We start from the raw sequence: 23,214 nt of genomic DNA, 5'->3' as shown, positions 1-23,214 counted from the left end.
AAAGGGCCAAGCAAGTATCTCCACTGTTCAGACAACTTCCATGATCCAGACTACTCTAAGTACCATGTCAAATGGTGGGCAAAATTTAATTAAAAGTCTCAAAGTTATATAAATTGTTCCTCTACAGAACTCAATGGCACAAATTATTTTGTTCAAACAATCACTTATCTAACTTGGCAATTGACTGTCTCAGTGAATGTATACATTGAGAAAATTATTTGATTACTAAAACATGACATCCTTTGCATTGTGTTTTAAACCAAACTCTCTGACCGAATCAACGTGAGAAGTGTTTTCAGTCAACTTATTTTCAGCACTGAGTTGTTCACTGTTGAGATAAATACAAGACAGCGTGGTGGTGTTTCTGGTAAGTTGATTTTCACCCATTTCTAATGTAGGATATTTCTTTTTGGGCTGAATTTTGTGCTTTCTTCTTACACTATGATCAAGGGAAGCATAGCACATTTGGCGTTCAGCTATCTGCTACAAAAAAGCAATTCATATTGATCATGTTATTTCGTTTACTATTATGGCTAACAGTAAAAGTAACAAGTCAATTGTATGATACATCTAAATGAAATGATATAAATTTGCAATTATGTGTTTGGTAAATGCTTGGAAGCAAGACTTTTTCCTTAGCTGGTTTCCTACTTTATCATCAATTCATCATTTTTACCCTGGAATATTGCCTTCTCTGCCTCCATTGGATCCATTCCTGAATCCATTGGAATAGGATCATAAAATGTAAGGTAATAATTGGTTTCTCTTTCTCAATTTGAATTGCTTATCTAAATACTTCTTGCTGATACCATTTTTAATTGCAATCTTTGGAATTTTAGTGAATTTCATCAAACCTGATATGCTTTTAGGAGTGACATTGGGCTTCCTGAAAATCAAGAACTCCACTATAGGACTCTTGATTTCCTGTTAAACCCAAAAGATCATTATCCAGTCATCTTTGAATAAGATTGTTTCCTTAGGTTTACATTCATTAATTAAGATGATTATGGGCAGCTTAATATAAACAATGCTGTCACTGCAATACTTGATTCTGATATGATCCACTTGAACTAATAGTTTCTTGCTAGTTCCATATGCATTTGAAGAAGATTATATTTTTACTGATATTGCATTGGCATACTATATAAGAAAAGTCTATTCATTACCTGGTCATTTCCCCTATTTTACTCTATTTGGATGAACTGGTTCAGTATCTTCATTTCACACAATTCTACTTCACTTGGTGGTGTCCTACTTTATCCCCCCCCACACACACACACACCACTGGAGGTCTCTTATATGGGTTAATAAACTGCCTTTGTAGCATCTCTGTAAATGGGTTATTGCAACAGTGTTACTGTGTTATGAGATAGTCAGATAACTCTAAGATATTATTCCATTAAGGCTCTGGCAATGTCAGTATAATTTCTCAGCACATTTATCATTAACCAAATTTGAAAGGCAACCCCATAGTTGCATTGCACACTTAACTTTTATTAGGTTATTTATGGCAGAATATGAAGCAGAATTTGGCAGAATGATTCTCCAATATCCTGAAAATGAACCCCTGCCTAGTAGAAAGGCACTCATTTGTGTGAAGTCACAGATTCTACCAGTATCTAAAGAAAACATTTGAATGCATATCTATGATTCACACAACCCATCTTATATTTTCCAACTTGCAGATTAATGTGCTGACCTTAGGAATTGAGCAGTAAATAGCCATGTTCAAGCATATTTAGGCATATCTGCTATCAAATTCAGGAGGGTTCCAAATGAATCTTGTTAATGCACAATCCAATTCTATAAATTCACAGATCCTTTGTTAATCGTAATTAACTAGGTTATCTTACACCGAATCATTGTATTATTATGTGGAATGTGTATCTGCAGCAGCAGTGGGATAATTTTGCCAACTTAGACCCTTTTTAGAAAGAGATTTGGATCAAGAGACAGCAGTCCTGAACTGGATGGGAGAGGGATAAGAGGTTCAGGCTAACTGTAATTTTGAGTCTCTTGGGTATGCCTAGTAACCTAGAACATGGGTCTCCAACCTCTGCCCCCAGCCCGTTACTGGGCTGCAGCTTCTTCAGAACTGGACCATACAAACTGGAGTGTGTGTGTGCACACTCAAAGCTTCCCTCACACAAATGGTGGCCTACCTGCCACTTGCAAGAAACTATCCCTCTTCCCCCCTGCGAAGCCAGAAAGGTTGGGGACCGCTGGCCTAGAAAGTTATAGCTTTAGTTTGGCAAGATTCTATGTAGTAAAGGTAAAGTTTCCCCCGCACATGCGTGCTAGTTGTTTCCAACTCTAGGGGCCTGGTACTCATCTCCGTTTTAAAGCCGAAGAGCCAGCGTTTGTCCGAAGACGTCTCCGTGGTCATGTGGCCGGCATGACTAGATGCCAAAGGCGCACGGAACGCTGTTACCTTCCCACCGTAGTGGTCCCTATTTTTCTACTTGCATTTTTACATGCTTTCAAACTGGTAGGTTGGCAGAAGCTGGGACTAGTAACAGGCACTCACTCTGCTACGCGGCACTTAGGATTTGACCTGCCAAACTGCCGATCTTCTGATCGACAAGCTCAGCGTCCTAACCCACTGAGCCACTGCGTCCCTATTCTATGTATTAGGTACAAGCAAATAAAGGATTGGATTCAATGAGATTTCACTGTCTCATCTCTGAGCTTGGGCTTGGCATTACATCTGTCTTGACCACTGTAACTACATGTTACTTTACCTGCAATATCTTGGAACTCTTGACTCCATAATTTTGTTATGGAGTAATAAGTCAAAATAATAAATGGCCATAAATAAATGTGACATATCTGGTAAAGAAAATGCATATATATTCCAAGGCTGAAATTAAACATTAAATTGGCCAAGATTTTGCAAGTGGCATCCTGTATTTTAAGCCAGCTAAGATCTAGATAAATCATTCAGCACCATAAACAGTCCTGAAAAAAAAACCTGTTGGAAATGAAAGAACATTTACATAAACAAGCATGTACAAACCTGTACATCAGTGGTGGATCTGGGAGAATGGACATTCATTTGCTCGTAGCAACTTTCATCTGAAAATAATTTTTGATGTAGAATGTTTTAAAATAATTACTCTATATTATTATCAATCATAAAGTTCTGTACTAACCTATTTTTTTCAATACCATGCAGTGTAGCAGCTATAACTATACTGTGCTGGTAAATACCTGACATATTTCACTTCCTCTAAATTAAAGAAGGGCTTTTGGAGGGCTCAGTATAGTACTCTGCATCCACTTTCTTGCTGGGTAGATATTTAAACTGAACTGAAGAAGCATCTTGGATGAAAAGCGAAATGTTTTCAAGGAAAAAACAAAGGAAGTCCAATTGCCTTTGGAAAAGCACCTTTGTGACAGCCATGATCTGAATGACTGAGAATCTCCATAGACGTAGAAATTTTAAAAAGTTATTTGAATCGACCTGTCTACAGAGTTCATGAGAAATCAAAACCATAACTCAAGCATGAGTATGTTGTAATTAGAAGAATTTACTTATTCTAGTTCCTTGCAACAATATTCCAGATAAGCAAATCTTTAGTATACAAAGGTTTTTATCTTCTGATTGTCATAACAACATCACTAATATTGTGGCCAAATTTTCACTGGCAACAGTTAACACAAATAATTCAAATAATCAGCAATGATTACCATATATTTAATTGTTTTTATATTCATTTATAAGGACCACTGATCACAATAAAAGCAAATATAAAAAGTCTATACACTCCTATTAACATGCCAAATATTTGAGATGTAAAAATATCAGACTAAAATAAATCACTTGGGAATTTTTTGCACCTTTAATATAACATATAAGCTGTATATCTCTCTTTGGGAGGGATAACAATAAAAAAACCTACAATAATGTGATTACATAAGTGTACCCACCCTCTTATAAATAGTGATGTGGCTGTGTTCAGAATTAACTAACCACATTCAAACTGATGTTACACGAGTCAGTACACATTTGCCATTAATTAAAGTGACTCTGATGAAGCCCATATCAAGTTCAACTATTCTAGTGGGCTTTTTCTGATATTTACTAGTTACTTCTTTCAGCAAAAACCATGCTCTGCAAAGAACTTACAAAGCATCAAAGGGATCTCATTCTTGGAAAGTATAAGTTAAGAGAAATGTATAAAACCATTTCCAAGGCATTGCTATATCATGGAACACAGTGAAGACAGTCATCAATAAGTGGGATAATATGGCACAACAGTGATATAAAAAAAATCATCAAAATTGATTTAAAAAAAACAAGAAAACTCATTCAAGAGGCTGCCAAGTGGAATTTCTGGCAAGTAATGGTTGTGTACTACATATGCCAACAATCTCTCCTGTTCTTCATATGTCTGGGCTGTGAGGTAGGATGGCAAGATAGCAGCCTTTTCTTATAAAGAAAAGCATCCAAGTCTGGCTACATTTTGCATATATATATATATATATATATATATATATATATATATATATATATATATATATATATATATATATATATATATATATATATATATATATATATATATCCACTGTATGTATCTACAGTATATATAGATATTAAAAATATTAAAACATTTTAAAAATATACAAACATTTGTTACCAACTTTTTTATTGTACTAAGGATGGGTAATTTCCAAATGTCCTCCAAACCTTAGTATATTTTATATATAATATATATTAGATAGATAGATAGATAGATAGATAGATAGATAGATAGATAGATACAGATACAGATACAGATACAGATACAGATACAGATAGTCAGTTTGGTCTAGTGATTAGGGAACCAGGCTAGAAAGCAGGAGACCATGAGTTTAAGTCCAACCTTAGAAATGAAAGATGGCTAGATAACTTTGGACCAGTCACTCTCAACCCAGCCCACCTCACAGGGCTGTTGTGGAGAAAATAGGAGAAGGAAGTTATGTTGGATATACATATTACCCTCTTGAGTAATTTGTAAAAATAATAAAGGATACAAATTAAATAAATAAGCATGAACTTCTGTATTCCTCCTAGAAACCGCAACATCGTCTTCCAGAAGAGAAGGAAAGAAAAAAGAGGAAATGCCTACAAGGATTAGTTCAAGTTAGCCATATGAACCTAAATGCAATATATAGATAACTTTATCTATAGCTTACTTAGCATCTCCTGATGGTAGGGATTAAGATTGTCATAAACTGGATAAGCTTCTGCATGAAATTCCTCATTGCTGTAAAAGAGTGCAAGAGAGTTTTAAAACAAACTTAATGTGGACACTTTGTATTAAATTGTATTGCATAATTTGTTTAGAAAATATGATTTATATGACTAGGTGATTTATTTGAGTTTAGCTAACAAAGAAACATAATCAATATCCAGATTTCCATTTATAGAAACAGATTTGTAATGTTCACCATAGAAGATGCTAACATGGTTTCTTCTGATTTCTCCTCTTCTATTTCTAGTAGTCCCCTGAAAATATAATCAGTGTGTTTGTGGAAATCCACTGATGCAACTTGGAAGATACTATGGGGACTATAGGAATCATGGAGTATGCAACCCCCATGAAAAATGTTTCTTTCCACTTATCAATAATTGACTACAAGGACATTTACAGCAGACAATCACAGCCTTTTTGGCCCATTCAGAATAATTGAAATTTTCAGACTGTGTTATGGACATGATCACAAATGGCTGCCATAATAAAAGTACCTATAAAAAAACCTTTGCCAATGGCTGCAACCTACTATCATTTTTTTATTATTTTCTGAATATTTCGGGTATACACAGTATGCAAGATATCCCTGGAAGTAAAGAGCTGCATGAATCTGATACTTTATTTCCAGAATACTGAACATCATTATCGATTCTAGAAAATTAAGCTTCCATTTGAAACAATATAAAAATAATTTGGAGCCTGAAGTGTTCCCAAAATGTATCAGGTGGAAGCCACATATATTACATTGGGATCTAGAAGACACTGGATAAAGGTCTTTCCATGTAAGCACACCACCTCAAAAAAGGAAGACTTTTGCCATACCTTGGATTATATTCATTATAATCTTCACAAATTTCCCCTGGAAAACATTTTGAAGAAATCAGCAAAATTTAAAAAACGGGTGTGTTTGGCATTTGAATATAACATATTTTTGAAGATGTGATATTTCTTTATAAAGATAAGATGGAATGCTCTCTGCATTTTTTTTCCTACTATACAATTCTAACTGCTGTGTCTCCTTGGTTTTGCTACCTCCCTGGTGCAACTTAGTGCTATCTTGGCCTCTAATGCCTATTTTCTTTCTGGCCTCCCTTCTCCAGAACTGCCCCGTGCCCTTTGTTCCCATCTTCACTTTTTCTTCCTCTTTCTACTTTGATAAACCTACAAAGCAGTCTACATGCAATAAATAGAAAAGAACCTATTATAGTCAGTATTTACACTGCGTGTACTGTGTGTTCTATACAGCATATAGACTGCTTTATAAGTTTGGATAGAGCAGTGTTCCAGGTTTAAAATGTTTCTATATACTCATATAGCCTAGAGTGCTTTTCAATAAATAAAGACACCAGCAACATTGTACTATAGGCAGATGGAATATTTTTTTCCCTTTTCAGCAAGTCTTTGAGAAATGTACTAGTGTGGCAAGAATGCTAATTGCATATACCGTATGTTGATTTAGGACATAGAAATAAAAAGAATAGGCTTGAATCATGCAACCTTCACTCCAGACATGGAGTTGAAGGTTAGTTGCTAATGTTGGTAAGAGTATGCATGTGTGAGAATAAATGGAATGCTACTGAGCAAAAAGGAAGACAGGATAAGTAATATCTCCTTTAGTATTTAATGCACCTATAGAACAATATACAAGACTGCTTGCAGAAATATTGCTGAGAATGGGAATATAAGTGACATTCTGATGCAAAAGAATATGTGTTTGCTGAAAATCTAGACTATCTATCACAAAGGTTAGATGGTTTGATGCAACAAATACTATAGATCTGAACATTTATATACCAAAGGCTAAGGTAACTACATTTTATGGGGAAAATGGAATAAATGATTGAAAGTGAATAGGAAAAACTAAAAGTAAATAGATTAATAGGAGACAGACAGAGTGACAGAGACAGACAGAAAGGCAGAAAGATATGAAAAAGCAAAATGCCAATGAATGATACATTATATACCAAGCAGGATGTAAAAATGGTGAGCAAAGATAGAAATGCATGGGAAAAGGTATTGAATGGTACTGAGTTAGAATTCATTGACCCTTTTTCTTATCTCCTGTCTTTCATATCTTTGCTTACGGTTTTCTTATTCCCATTCTGTGCCTTCTATAACAGGCTGTAACAAAATAATAATAATTAAATATATGAATGTGTGTGTGTGTGGTATTGCTCTGCAGTATTCCACAAATGTTCTGCACTTTTTGCTGGATCCTTTTTTTTTAAATAATAACACTAGTTTGGAGACATCAAAATCTGGGTTATTTATGTTTTCTGGCTGAGAGTGGTGTTGGTGGTGTTGGCAGTGACTATAAAAATGCATTTTGGGTTCATATGGTACCTGAATGCATTTGCATAGAGTAATATGAATTCAGGAGCTTGTATTATAACTAGAAACAGCTGTAAAGAAGAAGCTTCAACAGCCATCATGCTATAATAGTCATTTACTAAGGGAAGATTAAACTTGACAAGTTTCTTCTTGTTGAACCACAACTTAAAAGTATCTTATAAGTATAAATATATATGATCTGAGATTATTTTTAATGTGGCCTTACTAAAAATTAGAACTACCTTTACTGAGATCAGATAAATAATTACTCTTTTTATTCCATTGCAGATGAAAGTGAAACCTCACTTCCTGCTATTTCTCTAATTTACAACTTACATTATTCTAGTAAAAATTGTTGTATTTCTTGTAGCTGAAACTCAGCTTATTTTCATTAGTCCACTGCTGCCATTTTACTCATATGAATGCATTAATTAAGGCTTAGTTTAATTTAAATGTCTTCAAATATGCCAATATATATTTTTATCAGATATATTTTGAGACACTATCCTACTACACCACTTATATTATCACATTGATTTACACTAGATAGAATATTGGTACAATATTGTTTAAGCTTATGTTACTATATAGAAGTCACAGTGCTACATCAGCAACAATCTGCAGAGCTATTGGTCGAAAAACATTGTACTATATAGGTAGTTCCATTTCTATCCTAGGGATAAATCTGTTGTGTGTGTAAGTAAACCTGTTGTGTATTCTTTACTACTCTGCTATCACCTCTCCCTTTGCTTAGTTATATATCAGAATTGCAGCTAAATCATTCAATTCTATTTAATTTTAATTGAAATTCCATTTGTTTTCCTTTGATGTAGGAGGTTTTTTATTTATATGTAATATAGTTCCTATGACAATAATGATTCTCTCATAGGAAAAAAGCAGTATTAACAGTCATACTCCTCCCTTCTACATCTGTTTCTTCAGCTTTCCTTACCTTTTTGTTTTTTGTTTTTCAAGAAGTATGAAACATTTTTTAGTAAAGAAATTATCATAATTACAGTTACAATAGAAAGAGGTATCCAGCAAATGGTACACTGATTAGCCTCCATTCCTATAATAAGAGAACAAATATAAACAAAAATAAGAATTTTGTTCATTTAAATTTTTCAATTTGGCATATATTTGACATGCTGGAACTTATATCCATGTGTGAATTTCACAAACATAAACATTACATTTTTTCTTTGGATCTTTGGATATGGAGATATATATATATGAAATATAGTCAATTTTGAATAATTAATTGTATCTGTATGTTACCATTTGAAATGTGTAATTTTATTTACTCATATATTGAAAAATGGATATCCATTTTTCTAATATTGAGGCATAAACAGTTAACAATTATAGAATTGTTAAAGAAAGCAGAACATTTAAATTCTACTTCAGAAATGTTTTAAAAATGAGTACATAGGCACATAGGAAATTACAAACCTGTATTAAACTCAATTTTTGTGCTAATTCTGTAAGCTCTATAAAGAATGTGTCAGAAAGGTTGTAATTCTTTTTTCCAGAAATTTTGAAACCATTGCATGAATGACAAAACAAGTAAGATATTCTCCACACATTTTAAAGTCAGAAAAATGAAAAATAGTACACTATTTCCTTTATTTGCTGACAAATTTACATGTTTTAAAAACAGGTAGTTTATGTACTGTATATCAGTGAAAACATCTTAATGAAACTACCCAAAAGTGTCAAATAATAATAACTTTTGTGTTCTTCAAAAATCTGGTCAGAAATAAAACAGAACAGGTAACATTGACAAACATATGAGAAATGTAGGAAAATATAAAAGAATATTGAGCAAGTCAACATTCAAAACAAAACAGTGAGTTTAATGAAATATATTCTAGGATTTGTACCACCTGCCTGTGCTGCCACAGTGCTGTAAATTCAATCTTCAACAGCTATGCTGATTAACTGAAAACACCACATTTGCAACATTTGTTCTGAACTATGGGGCAAACCTTGTCCTACAGATAGGGATTTGTTCCTTGTCCTGCCTCCTCTTTCTCCTGAAGCCAAAGTGCATTAGTGACTTTCAGTCATCATCATTTGCCGCACAGTTGCCAGCCTTTTTCCTGACTGCAAAAACAAATGCAATGAGGACAGTACAAAATGGTCAGGAATATCTGTAATGATGGTCCCTGGGTTTCAAAGAGGCAAGCATGGCAGACAGATCAAAGCTCCTCCCCTTTTAATGTGTGGCACAGCTGAGCACGCTTGCAAAAAGGAACAAGCTTTCAAGTACTCAGTTGTATTTGACATTTTGCAGCCAGGGACTTCGCAGCAGATATCCCTGACTGACTGGAGCATTTTTTTTTCATTTCTTGCCTGGTTATCTTTCCATTATCCCCTTCTCTGCTCTTCAGCATCTTTTGTATTCAATTTTATCCCATCACAAACCAATGTACTAAATGTACACTTTCTGACATTGCTATAACAGTTATGATAATAACGCAGTGGAGGCCATGATTTTCCCGACTGCTAACTTTTAACTGCTTTGGCTAGGCTGTTACTTTGCAGTTGCTGCCAACTTTTCTCCAAAGCCACTTTAGCTGGGCAGCAGGAAAGGTCAAGAATTTGCCTGGTTTATGCCTAAAGGTCAAGAATTTGCCTGGTTTATGCCTGCCTCACACATCGCAAAGCACTGACCAGACATTCCAGGGACTCCTTATCCACACATATGAAAAAGCAAAAAACTTTTGTCTTTGCTAACAGGCATATTGGCAGTGTTTCAAGGAGTAGAGGCAGTCTACCAGATGTTTTAAAGGAAGGTGAGGCAGGTAAGCCAGAGAGGACAAAAAAAATGAGTGAATAAAATTCTTAAATAAGCAAAAGTAAGAAGGCGGAGCAAATAAGAAAGAGAGAGAGAGAGAGAGAGAGAGAGAGAGAGAGAGAGAGAGAGAGAGATGAGAGATCAATGAAGAAGCAAAGAGAACAAAGCAAACAGCAGAATGAGAAAGCTTATAAGAGAAAGGCCTCCAAGAAGCAAGTAACACCAAATGAAAGAGCCAGCATGAAAAATAGACAAGCACAAGAGCACTGTAGCAAGAGAAGCAGAGATTAGCAGGACTTTAGTGGTGGCTGGGGTGTCTGATTCACAGGATGAGTGTGGGCTTCCAGCAAAGCAGGAAAACTGTAACCCCACAAATCAGGTTCTGACAGGTAACCAAACCAATAGGTTGCCAAATGTCAAAGGTCACTTCTTGTCCCAGCCCTATCCCATAAGTATGAACAGTGAGAAGTAGATGTTTTTCCTACTTGCAGGAGATTCACCAATGGTTTTCTTATCCCACACTAAAACTGCCTTATCTTCAAATCAGGTTAACATTCTGATGACAAGAGAAGGCAAACTATACCAGCTTTTGAACTGCTGTATTTCTCAGTCTGGAAGAATGTTAAAGGCTGGTCTAGAATGCAGTACAAGGTAAGATATACCTATCCCAAAGGTGCTTTTTCAAGAGGCAACTGGATTTCCTTTGCTTTTCCTTGAAGATGTTTCGCTTCTCATCAAAGAAGCATCTTCAGTTCTAAAGAGGTTTCTTGAATGAGAAGTGAAACATCTTCAAGAAAAAAAAAAGAAAATCCAGTTGCTTCTTGAAAAAGCACCGTTGGGACAACCATGACCTGGATGACTCAGAATCTCCATACCTACTGTATGTTGCCTGATTCCCAGCTTCCTGATTCCCAGCTTGTTTCTGGACACAGTTGAAAAGATAGTTGTTGTTCTTTTGGCCCAGGACATCTTAGCCGTCATTATATCCAATAACAGAATGTTTGGGCCATAGAATTCAATGCAAACACAATTTCTAACTACAGAGTTCCGTTGTTATGATTTTCCAATGATTGCACATAAACTCTGAATCCCTCTGCCTGAATAAACTAGGCTGAGACTCTATTAATAGGCTCATTTATCTTATTTTCTTAAATATATTTAAAGCTTCATTTAAGTTGTTGCATTCGCCTGATCTTGATTTAATTATGTGCTTACTTTGTTGTATTTCATTTATTACAACTGTTCCTTTATTTGATGAATTTTAATTGTTTGAAAATTAATCTTAGTGGCACATGAGCACTAGATTATAATATAAATAAGTTATCAAATAAATAAAAATATATCATTATCAGCAGCTTGGATCCACCTTGTCTTTGCCTATGCAAAAGACCCATATTTCAATGTTAAGATCTTATTATTCTCACAAACAATATTACAGAATGAGTGCAAGAATTTACAGCAAGAAATATTGTTTTACCAGCATTATTCCATTGAAACTAATATTTGCAGTTAGCCATGGGTGCACACCTTGTTCCAGGTGGAAGTATGGCTTGGATGATATCTCAGCAGCAGTAGATGTTAAAAAGTAGGTAGGCCATGATAAATAAGTAAGATAGAATTAAATTTGATTTATACAGTATAATAAAAATAAAGAATGCCATTTACTTAATTATTTAATTATTCCCCTTCTGTTGCACTGAAATTATGATTGAGAGGCAAACTTTTGGAGGGGCTCTGATATGTATATCTATGGTTTAGATAATATTTAGGTATCACTGGCTGAAATCAATAGAATTGATCAAAATGAAATGTAATTCTCTTTGTAGAAAAAATACTAAAACAGAAGCACTCTACGACAGCACTCATATCTATCATTTTGTTTCTAAGTGTAGTTATTCTATTATATATAGAATATATAATACTATCAAAATCTTTGGTAACAACTATCTCATCATTCTCAAATTCTGCTCAGAATGTAACCATAACAACAATTAACACCAATTAGCAAATCTCCAAATACTTTGTTAAGATTACGGTATGAATAGGCATGCATTCATCTTTCCTCTTTATAGCAACTCTGATGCAATCTAATCGGATTTCTCCAACTGTTGCTTTTTGGATGTGCTGGGGTTAATACATCTTGTAAAATTGTTGAAATATTCTTTTTAATTACATATCTATAATTGTCTCTTTCTTTCTGCCATTGGAACATGTAATCTTAGAGCATTAATGACACATGCATCTGAAAAAAAGAATATGCAAGAGCAGAATCTTTATTTCCTATCAGTAATTGATTTTATTACTTCATGCAGCAATGCTCCTAGCTTACAACCCTGTTTTTGCAATGCTGTATGGACCTTTTTTCAAACAATGACCTCAGTCAGACTTAATCATACACTAAATTGTCATTAGACGTGAAACCATCATTTTGTCAAAAAGTGTCCAGATTACAACATAATTCTATATTGGTATTCTACTGTATAGCTACTTTTGTATTCAGGAATTATAAAAAATGAAGTATTGGCTAAAAGGAGATCACCACTAGGATTAAAATGTCTATATCATAAAAGAAGTGGCCATCACACTGAACTAAGCTTAACAGAAAGAAGTACTTCTTGGCATATTAAGAAAATACTGGATACATTTTTACTGCCTTTACTGTCTATATACCATTTTACAAGCAAATCACAGTAGGGAAAATCTCAAAGGAACGAAAATAATTACTGAAATTCAAATGAGCACCAGTACTAACTAAATGGAGTAAACAATTCTGCATGCTTTAAACAGTTGGCATATGAAAATGACTGGAATAATGATTGATGCCTTATATCCGCTTATCTGGGAATAAATGTAATTGAATTCATTAAGACTTCAGTCGATGTAGACATGCATGGGATTACATCTTAAGGTAAATATATTTATAAGAAGGATCATGCTGGGAATTCATATCTCCTGTTTTAATTAAGGTATCACCTATAGTTTACTGTTTTCCCATTCCACACAATATCACTCAAAGACAAGACAACTTATATTTCAGAATTGTAATTCTGACTTTGTATTGGAACAAACAAACATTCTTCTCTATATATTTGTGACATAAATAAAGTTTTGGAGCTCCCATCCTCCAGTAAAGGCAAATCCATTATGTGATTGAACAACCCTGAACAAGCATAAACACAGTTATGGCCTGGTAGAGTAAGTTTTAAAAGATTATCTAAAAGAGAATTAATCAAAACTGAGTTGGGTTTCCAGTTTTCAAAGCGTATGCCTCCAAAGCAAAAGATATGGGAAACAACTATCTTTTGACTCAAGTAAAAATTACTGAGCACTAACATTAGTTCTTCCCAACAAATATTTTATAATAATGTTTCTTTCACTTATCTAAAGATAAGTTTTATGAATATTATCAAAATGAATAGACATCGAGCTCTTTTGCCTTTGGATTTATAAACTTTTTGAATAAGTTTTTAGAAAGATACTTGAAATTGATGGTATAAAGGAAAGATACTTACTGTTCAGTTTCCTGCTGGTTATAGAAACAAACGGAAACAAAAATAGGTCTCAGTGAGAGACTCAAGAAATTACTTTGGCTGTTCAACACAGTTAATCTGGGCTTTTAAAATTCAAGTTTAAATCCTACAAACAGGAAATGTGGTAGGCTAGTGGAGCATTCTATAACAGCCATGAATAAAAGCTCAATTATTTTTCTTCATTGACTGAATTCTTCTACTGAATTTAGTGTTGCAAGTATGAAAGTAAATATCTTTATTCTTCAATTGAGGTTTATTAAAAAAAAATTCATAGAAAAGCCAAAGATATATACATATTGCATGTTGACATATAGTTAAAAGGTAAAGGTTCCCCCGCACATGCGTGCTAGTCGTTTCCGACTCTAGGGGCCGGTGCTCATCTCCGTTTCAAAGCCGAAGAGCCAGCGCTTGTCCGAGGACGTCTCCATGGTCATGTGGCCGGCATGACTGGACGCCAAAGGCGCACGGAACGCTGTTACCTTCCCACCGTAGTGGTCCCTATTTTTCTACTTGCATTTTTACGTGCTTTTGAACTGCTAGGTTGGCAGAAGCTGGGACGAGTAACAGGCGCTCACTCTGCTACGCGGCACTCGGGATTCAACCCGCCAAACTGCCGACCTTCTGATCGACAGGCTCAGCGTCCTAACCCACTGAGCCACCGCGTCCCTACAACATATAGTTAGCACTTACTAAATATAGAACTTCTAGATCGTTAAAATTCAGTTTCTTTCATTAAAGTACATTATGAATCTTAACAAACCTTTCTTTGGGCAGAAATACTATAAGACAAGTGCTCAAAGGTTTGAAGAATTACTGTGATTTCAGTTTTCCCCAATGGCCTGACTTCCAGGGTTGTTAGACTTCAGCTCCCATGATCCCCAGCCAGAAAAAAGGCTGCAATTGTTTACTGCAGTAATAAATAATAAAAAGAAAATATTGGATAGATAATTTTATAGGTTATGTGACATTTTGGAGTCAAGTCAATAGACTGCAGAGGTATAAACTATAAATACTCCTTTCACTTTTTCAGTCAGAAAATCACAAAACAACAGAAAGGAAAACAGTGAAGATTTGCTTTCTTCACAGTTATGCAGTTTCTTATCTGGTTTGTTTCTCTCTAACTCAGATATAAAGGAAGGTAGGTAGATAGGTAAATAGGTGGGTGGGTAGGTAGGTAGACCAATCTATCTGCTATAGGTGAACAGACAAAAATACCATAAAGAAATTTGTAGCCTTTCAAGTTTGCCAGAACTTTCCTTCAGTAAAGAAGGCAGAAAGCAAAGATAATGAAGAAATAGAAAAGTTTTTTTTTAAAAAAAGTAGCCAGCTGCACATTCAAGGCCTGTTCTAGATAACAATATTAATCTACTGGAACTTGTTACTACTAATTACAAGGAATATAATTGGCTATTAGATTAATAAATTAATTGTTTAATAATAATAATAATAGAAACAATGGATTATATAACAAAGAGAGAAAATACTATGTATAATAAATTGTATAAAACAAAAACCTTTAAATATTATCAACAATCCTCAAACCTTTTAGCACCTGCAACAGTCAAGTGCAGTGCTGGAGAAGTTATGATGATATCATTCATGAACATCTGGCAACAATTATTCTTGCACAGTTTTCAGAGGCTGTGCAAAAAAGGGGTTGTTTCCAGACCATCCAGAAGTCATGTAAGAGGATTGTGCTCTCATGTGGCCTCCAGACCTTCAAAAAATAACCTTGATTTACCTGTATTTCATTTTTATTATTATTTTATGTTTCTTTATATAATACATGACAATGGACATGACTGGACTGTATTTTTTAAAAAAATAAATAAAGAAGTAAAGAATTGTTTCACTTTTGTTCAGGAGGCAGGTGGTGATATGACAGCAGACTTAAGTTAGGCATTTTCCAAATGTTTGACATGCAGACCCCAAAAGGTTTGCCATCACTGTTCTAGTGTCTACTATTTTATAGCAACAAGCACATTCTGTTACTATAGGAAGGAGCTGGTATTTTCAGCATTCAAAGGATAAACACATCAGTAAAGAAGCTGGTCCTATTTTGATATGAGGGATTGGACAATGCCCATTACTTTCTAAATTTTCTTCTATACAACAGCTGAAAAGGATTTAATGCTGTAGTGACCTATGGTACTTCACTTTATTCAAAGAGTATCCCAATGCTTTGGATTTTCCTGTGCATGCAAGGTTTATATCTCGGTCCATTTTTCTGTGGAAGATAAGGAGAAATTTTAATCTCAGTTATTTTCAAGACTGCTTACAGAGGCTTCAGTAAGGCAAATGGCCTCATTTGTTAGAAATTCTCTAAATATACCCTACTCTGGTTAAGATAAGATAACCTTTATTGTCATTTTTTTACTGTGAGCACACTGGCACACATTAAAAATGAAATTCTGTTGCCTGCTCTGCTTTCCAATGATGGACTGAGTGCAAGAACATTCCCTTGTTCAATCACAGATATGTTGGTTCTCTCTAGCTGGCACAAAGATCACTGGAATTATGGTAGCCTTGTCCCATTTCCCCTTGGCTTTCTTATTCCAATATTCTGGCTAGGATTGCAAATGAATTTCCACATCTTGGTCATTCCTAGTCAAAATAATATGCTTTTTCAGCCTCATTCTTTTTTTTCTTGTCTCATGCAATGATTTTCATGGATATGTTTCAGTAAGCCAGTCCTGTCATGCTGTAGAACCATGACTAGCATCATTTTTGCTTTAACCTGTGCAGGATTCCCTCTTTTTAAGGGGACGAAATACCCCAGAATACTCTGCCCAAGATTTTTCATTGTCAGTCACTGCCCTGGGTTTACTTCCATTTTTGTTACAAAGGGGAGCCTTATCAGTACTGCATCACTGCTTTTTCTTTTCCTGGCTGGTTTCCAGACCAATTAGATCTAGGAAGATAAAATTCCATAGAATGCTTCTCTTACTCATCTTTCCCCTGCTCTTGTAATGTTTTTCTTATGTTCTTGTAGAGACATCTGGTACTTTTGTTTTTCCTGCTGTGGCTACAGGTGAGACTTTCATGAACCAGTTGCCTACAATAATTGCTTCATAGACATCCTTTTCACAACACCAACTGTGATTTCTTGCTTCCATTCTAAGATTTGAATTCAGGCTTCAATCCACGGGACTTTTCTAATTTGGCCAAAGATGAAAGTGACAGCCTCTAAACCAGGGGTGTCAAACTGCTGGCCCGCAGACCAGATGCATCATAGTGAAACTGCGACCACCCCATTGCCAGCAATGGCAAAAAAGTCATGATACATCTTGACACATCACATGACGTTGCGAATTTGACACCCCTGCTCTAAACCCTATCTGTATGTCAATAGATGTGGTCTTACTAGAACTCTCTCACTGCGAGAGTCCAAGATCTGTCCTGCCCATTGACTTCTATCTGTACCATGTCCACTTTCTAGGAAATCAGACAAAAGTGACTTATTTTGCAAAGCACAGTTAAATTAAGTGTTGCTAAACACTATATTTAAATCAGATCTTAATGAATATGTAACTCAATAAAATTTTAACTGAGACTGTACAAGTCACAGCTGAAATGCTTGGGTTGTACTGAGTGACAATTGCCACCACCTCATTGTACTGACTTATTATGATTTTAGTCAGAATTTATTGAAACTCAATGGACAGATTCATACAACATGCTAATCCCAAACCTAGAAAACTAAAGGGATATTTTTTATTACTCATATGAATATAATTAGTCAGAAGTATATTTCTTTTTATTAGATCATTTTTATATTATTTTCTTCCAAAGAATTCTGGATACCAGAAGAATATAATTTTGAATCAAATGTGATAAAGGTCTACCATAAAAAAGATCAAAATACCCCCACAACAACCCCGAAATGAAAGTGTAACCAAAAAAAATAAGAACTATCTGGTACATGTAATTTTCCTTAGCTTAAATTTATATCAGCTTGAGAGGATTTACCTTGAAGAGATTTATCACATCTAGTCTGGGTGTGGTCAGCCAGAACTGGCAGATCTACCTAACAGAAATCATCTTCTAAGCATGAGTAACGTATTCCCAGAAACTGCTGTTAGGATACAAATCAAGTGGCATGGCTAGATCAGCTGCCAGTCAAAACCTGAGCTTCCTGGATCCCCTTTGAAAGAGCACTCCAGTCAAATCTCTCCTGAAGAGAAATGCACCTTTGAAGATATGCATATCATACATGCCATTTACATTTATGTTACCAGACTGCTCAGTTTCCAGTAAGTGTTAGTTTATAGTTAGATCTGTAAATTAAAACTACAGAGCTAGTTGCAGTTTTAATAATATTTAAAGTCATGATGCATATTGCATGGGAAAATGTGATATCTGATCATGCTCTATCTTTGTATGATTCTACTTCAGGAAGCATGAGAAGCAAGGCCGACTGATTTTAATCAGGGGCTTTGTCTCAAAGGAAGTAGTTGCTGATGCAAGTTTAGATACCACATTCTTCAAATGAAGTGAATGATCATGGCTACACTGTTACTGTGGTAATGCTGGGCTTCACCATTTTGCATCAAGGAAGTGCTTCATTTGAAGCTTCATCAAAACAAAATGCCCCTTTGAAGTGCTGGAAATGTAATTCTTCAGCCTCTCACAACCAGCTGGCCAGTTTGTAGTACTATGGTGTTTCCATTTTCTTGTCTTTCACTTTTTGTTTGAGTTTGGTATCTCAGGGTCTTGTGCCATTGTTCACAGGTACTGTGTACATGCATACATGATGCTCTTGTCTATCTCCTGACTGAATGTAGTTAGGCAACCTGTAGTCTCTGCTTATTCCTTCTGTTAAAGGTAAAGGTAAAGGTAAAGGCTCCCCCGCACATGCGTGCTAGTTGTTTCCAACTCTAGGGGCTGGTGCTCATCTCCGTTTCAAAGCCGAAGAGCCAGTGCTTGTCCAAGGACGTCTCCATGGTCATGTGGCTGGGACAAGTAGCAGGCGCTCACTCTGTTATGCGGCACTCGGGATTCGACCCGCCAAACTGCTGACCTTCTGATCGACAAGCTCAGCGTCCTAACCCACTGAGCCACTGCATCCCTATTCCTTCTGTAGGTTTCCTTAAATAGTTTTTATGTTCAAGTTATAACCTTAGTCACTAATCCTGGCTCAAGTTAGATTCCCACTCTCAGGAACATTCATACACATGCACAAATGGTTCACTTCTAACAACTGGAAGGCCTTTCAGACAATCACTCACATCTTGCCACCTCATACCTTGACTACTGCAACACCTCTACATCGGGTTGCATTTGAAAACCACTCAAAAGTTTCAATGATTATTCCAGTGGCATATGTAATTATGGGCATGCCTCAGAGTGACTATGTGATGTCCCTGCTTCATGAACTGTACTGGTTGCCAGTTTGCTTCTAAGAGCAACTCAAGATCCTGGTTGCTGCCTAAAAAGCTCTACATAGCAGAGAGCCTGGTTTCTTGAAAGACCGCTTCTCTGCCATAGTATTAGCAAGACTGGTTTTATCCAACAGGTTTGGTGCACTCCAGGTTTCCTTTGATAAAACAATGCCATTTATCAGAATCCTAGAAGTATGTCTTCTCTGTTGCAATGTGTATGCTCAGGAATGAAGATACCTCTGAGATCCAGATAGTTCCCATCTGATGGCATTCAGAAAGTCTTGATTCCAGACTTGATTCTGTTTCCAGATGTTAAGCTAGAATGGTTGGAACACCTTGTGTGTATATCATTTTTGCTTTATTAATCAATTTTGCCTTCTAGTTATTGTTTTTGTTCTATACTTTGGTATATTTGTTGTTTGTTTTTATTTTATAAGCCATCCCGTGGCAATTGGAGTCAGGTGGTATCCAAGTTGAATAAAATTAACAAGTAATTACTAAGCAAATAAAATGAAGCTCTACACGTACCCCCAATATGGAGTCATTTTTAAAAGCGCAGCTATAGGACCAAAATGTGGCTGTCACAGTTTATATGATCAACATCTTCTTCAGATGCTCATATACCAAAATAACTTGAGCAACCAAAGAAAATGTATTTGTCTGATGTATCGAACAAACAATATTAATGACTAAGCTGGCAAAGAAAAATTATAGACTTATTCCACAAAAGTAATATTTAAATACATGAAGAAAAAAACAACAAATTAGAATATTTTATAATATTAATAGTAATAGTATAAAATTAATGTAATAGTATGCATGTTTCTCACAAATAAATCCCACTAAGCTTTATTAACTAGTAGATGTACACACACATGCAATATCAGTCAAGCAATTGAGTAACTGTAAAGGATCAGAAAACATTAAAAGAATGTCAAAATTCATGACAGTCTTATATTTGTTAGAATCAAACAAAACACTAGGAAGTTAATATATTTTATGACCTTTTGATTAATTCTAATAATAGTATTTTAGATTTTGATTATGTAAAGTTGCCATGTTATATCTATTCCCTGTAGTAAGAGCCAGTGAACTCAATACAATTTACTTGTCAGCTGACATTTATTTTATTGTACTAGAAGTAATTAAAACAGTTTTTACAGAATAAAATGTTATCTTTAATAAAGAGGATAGCAGAATATTTTTATTGCCCCAGATTTTTAGGTATTAGTAGTTGATAAAAAACAATGTTTTAAAAGACAAATGCCTTGTAAAAGGTGATGTCTTGCAAGAATATGCCAGATAAAATATAGATATGAGAACATGTGGTTCTTCATATTGCTTCTGAACAATTATACTTTCATTTTTACCAATATGAACATTGAATCATTTCTTAGATTAAGTTTACTTAAATTGGTTTAAACAGCATATAACTGTCAAGTACTGTAAGTCTGAAAAAATTACTACTACAGTATCATCTGCAACTGAAAACATTTCTTCTTATAAATAGCATTGCAGACTTCCGTTGGAGAAACCACTCAATTTTTTCCAGGACTTTGAAGAATGCTTTCAGAATCAAAGTGCCTAGATAATTTAGTACACACACATTTTTCATTGACATGTGACATTCTAATTATAACCACTGATGTGCAGGTAATCCTAGACATTTAATGACTGTCTGAAGTGACAATAACACTGAAAAAAATGGACCTATGATGGGTTCTCAGACTCATAACTATGAAATTAAAATTTGGTTGTTTGCCAACCAACATATATTATGAAGGTTGCAGCATTCCAAGTTCATGTGATCATCAACTGCAACCTTCCCAGGCAGCTTCCAACAAGGAAAGTCAATAGGGAGGGCCGGAGTTACTTAATTCTCTTAACAACTGCAGTCATTCACTTAACAACCATAGCAAAAAATATTATAAAATTGGACATGACTCATTTCTACCTTGCTTAGCAGTAAAAATTCAGGTGTCATTTGTGATGATAAGTCAGGGATGACTTGTAATGGAGACAGTACTGTTACATTCTGAACCACCTTCTAAATTCCTGATTCTTTTGAAGTGGTGGAAGAGAAACATTTGTCTGGATAGTGCTGTCTAGGAATGCAGTCCCATATTTAGGGAATAAAAATGGTTTCCTCAGTTACTGTCACTCTGACAATCTCTTTCATGTTGTAAATGTATGAAAAGGTCCCATATGATTAAAGGGCAACAGGATTGTACTAACTACATCACTCTGTGCCCATTTTTTGGTGCCAATGGAAGTAAAATTTCTTTCCTGTGCAAAGACCACCTTCAGAGGTTGGCTATTCTTCAAGTTATTGGCAAACAGGAGAGAATTATGTTCTCCTTTTTCACCTATATCATTCCAGATTTTTTTTCCAGTCTATCCCATCTGCTACTATACTTGTACATTAGCCCTTAAAAGATATGCAGAGAGAGAGCTTGAGAAGAGCCAACCTCTTCTGATTTTCCTATATCCTCCCACTGTCAGGACTCTGTGCTGAGATGAACTTTGAAAAAGGAAAGGCAGACATTCTGTCAACAACTACTTGGAGACATATTGTTATGGGTCTGAGAGTTGTAGGCCTCCAGAAATTGCTCACCTTGACTCCCAGCAGTGGCGTAGCGTGGGTTGTCAGCACCCGGGGCAAGGCAAGTAATTTGCGCCCCCTAACCCGTGGATTTTAGCACTCGAGTCTCTTCCACTAGATTAAAGAAACCCTTACCCCCTAAGCACATGTATTGTTTGTTATGAAAATACTGATGTAATTAAAGTAAAATGCATCTAATGCGCCCCCCCCAGATGTTGCGCCCGGTGCGGCCAGCCCCCCCTGCACCCCCCACGCTACGCCACTGACTCCCAGCACTCTTGTTGTCAATGCTGAATCACTTCAGCAGTATCCAAAGAGCCTTTGTTTTCCCATTCATGTTCATTGTCAAAGCAGTGATGTACTTTAGAACACTGATCTACTAGACTCTTCCCTCATTCCCTTTTCTATAATCAGGTCCTTGACAAGAACTCATGCTTATTTTGCATGGTAAATTATGGCAAAAGTTCATGGTTTCTAAGACAGCGAGTACATAAATGAAGTAGGACCTGAGGAGATTTACTGAGTAAAACAAGAATAACTTTAAATGTAGATTACTGACAAGAAGTATTCACAGGCCAAGGCAACAAAACAAGAAATGACAACATTTGGTACAGGAATGTGAATACAGAACAAAGATTAAATTCTTTCCATTGTTGGAGCCCTTTTCTAACCAGATGCAGCAGCATGTTTTCCTCAGATTACTCTGGCTACTAAACAGCAGTTTCCTGGACTGGCTATGCTGAAGCTCTTTTCTTAGTTTCTAAAGATTATGTAGTGCTATCTTGCAATTATTCATCCAGATTAATTATTGTTTATACTAAAGGCTTATGAGAGACACACCCAATATATACAAGCAGTCCTCACTTAATACCTATAATTGGGACAGGCAACTCTATTTCTAATAAATGCATGACTACACCAGACTTACTGTAGGTCACTTCTGCTATGGTCTTTAAGTGAATCACCCATGATTGTTAAACAAAACATCATAGGTCTGTGACTTACAATTTTATTTACGACTTCTCCATTGACTCTGTTTTTTGGAAGCTAACCATAAAGTGTAAAAATGACAATTGTGTGACCACCGGATGCTCTGATTGTTACAAATCACCCAAATTTAATCATATAACTGCAGGGATGTTGTCACAGTTGTAAGTGTGAAGACTGATCATTACTTTTTCGGTGTTATCCTAACCTTGAATGGTTACTAAATACTCTAAGCTGAACTACCTGTACATGAAAGCTTACCCTACCACAAGTGTCTGACCATAGAACTGCCAAAGCACTTTTAAAAGAAAAATAATAATCTGTCAAGTCAAACTGTACCATA

The 23,214-nt window shown here is 35.5% G+C and overlaps 1 protein-coding gene across 1 annotated transcript in view; it reads right to left on the bottom strand.

The window, feature by feature from the left end:
• Positions 1-211: 211 nt before the first annotated feature.
• TRAT1 (T cell receptor associated transmembrane adaptor 1) overlaps positions 212-23,214 on the bottom strand; it is a gene marked incomplete at its 5' end in the record, with an annotated part of 43,071 nt that continues 20,068 nt past the window's right edge. Inside the window, 5 exons of the mRNA XM_083362544.1 lie at positions 212-483; positions 3,017-3,075; positions 5,182-5,252; positions 6,063-6,099; positions 8,524-8,640. Coding sequence (XP_083218670.1) covers positions 226-483; positions 3,017-3,075; positions 5,182-5,252; positions 6,063-6,099; positions 8,524-8,640 — 542 coding nt within the window. The 3' untranslated portion in view covers positions 212-225. The remainder of the gene's footprint in view (positions 484-3,016; positions 3,076-5,181; positions 5,253-6,062; positions 6,100-8,523; positions 8,641-23,214) is intronic.

Source organism: Vipera ursinii (genome assembly GCF_947247035.1).
Source record: "Vipera ursinii genome assembly, chromosome: 4".
Taxonomy (NCBI): domain Eukaryota; kingdom Metazoa; phylum Chordata; class Lepidosauria; order Squamata; family Viperidae; genus Vipera; species Vipera ursinii.
Note: the sequence above shows the minus strand (reverse complement) of the source record. Positions and strands in the feature narration are given on the sequence as shown.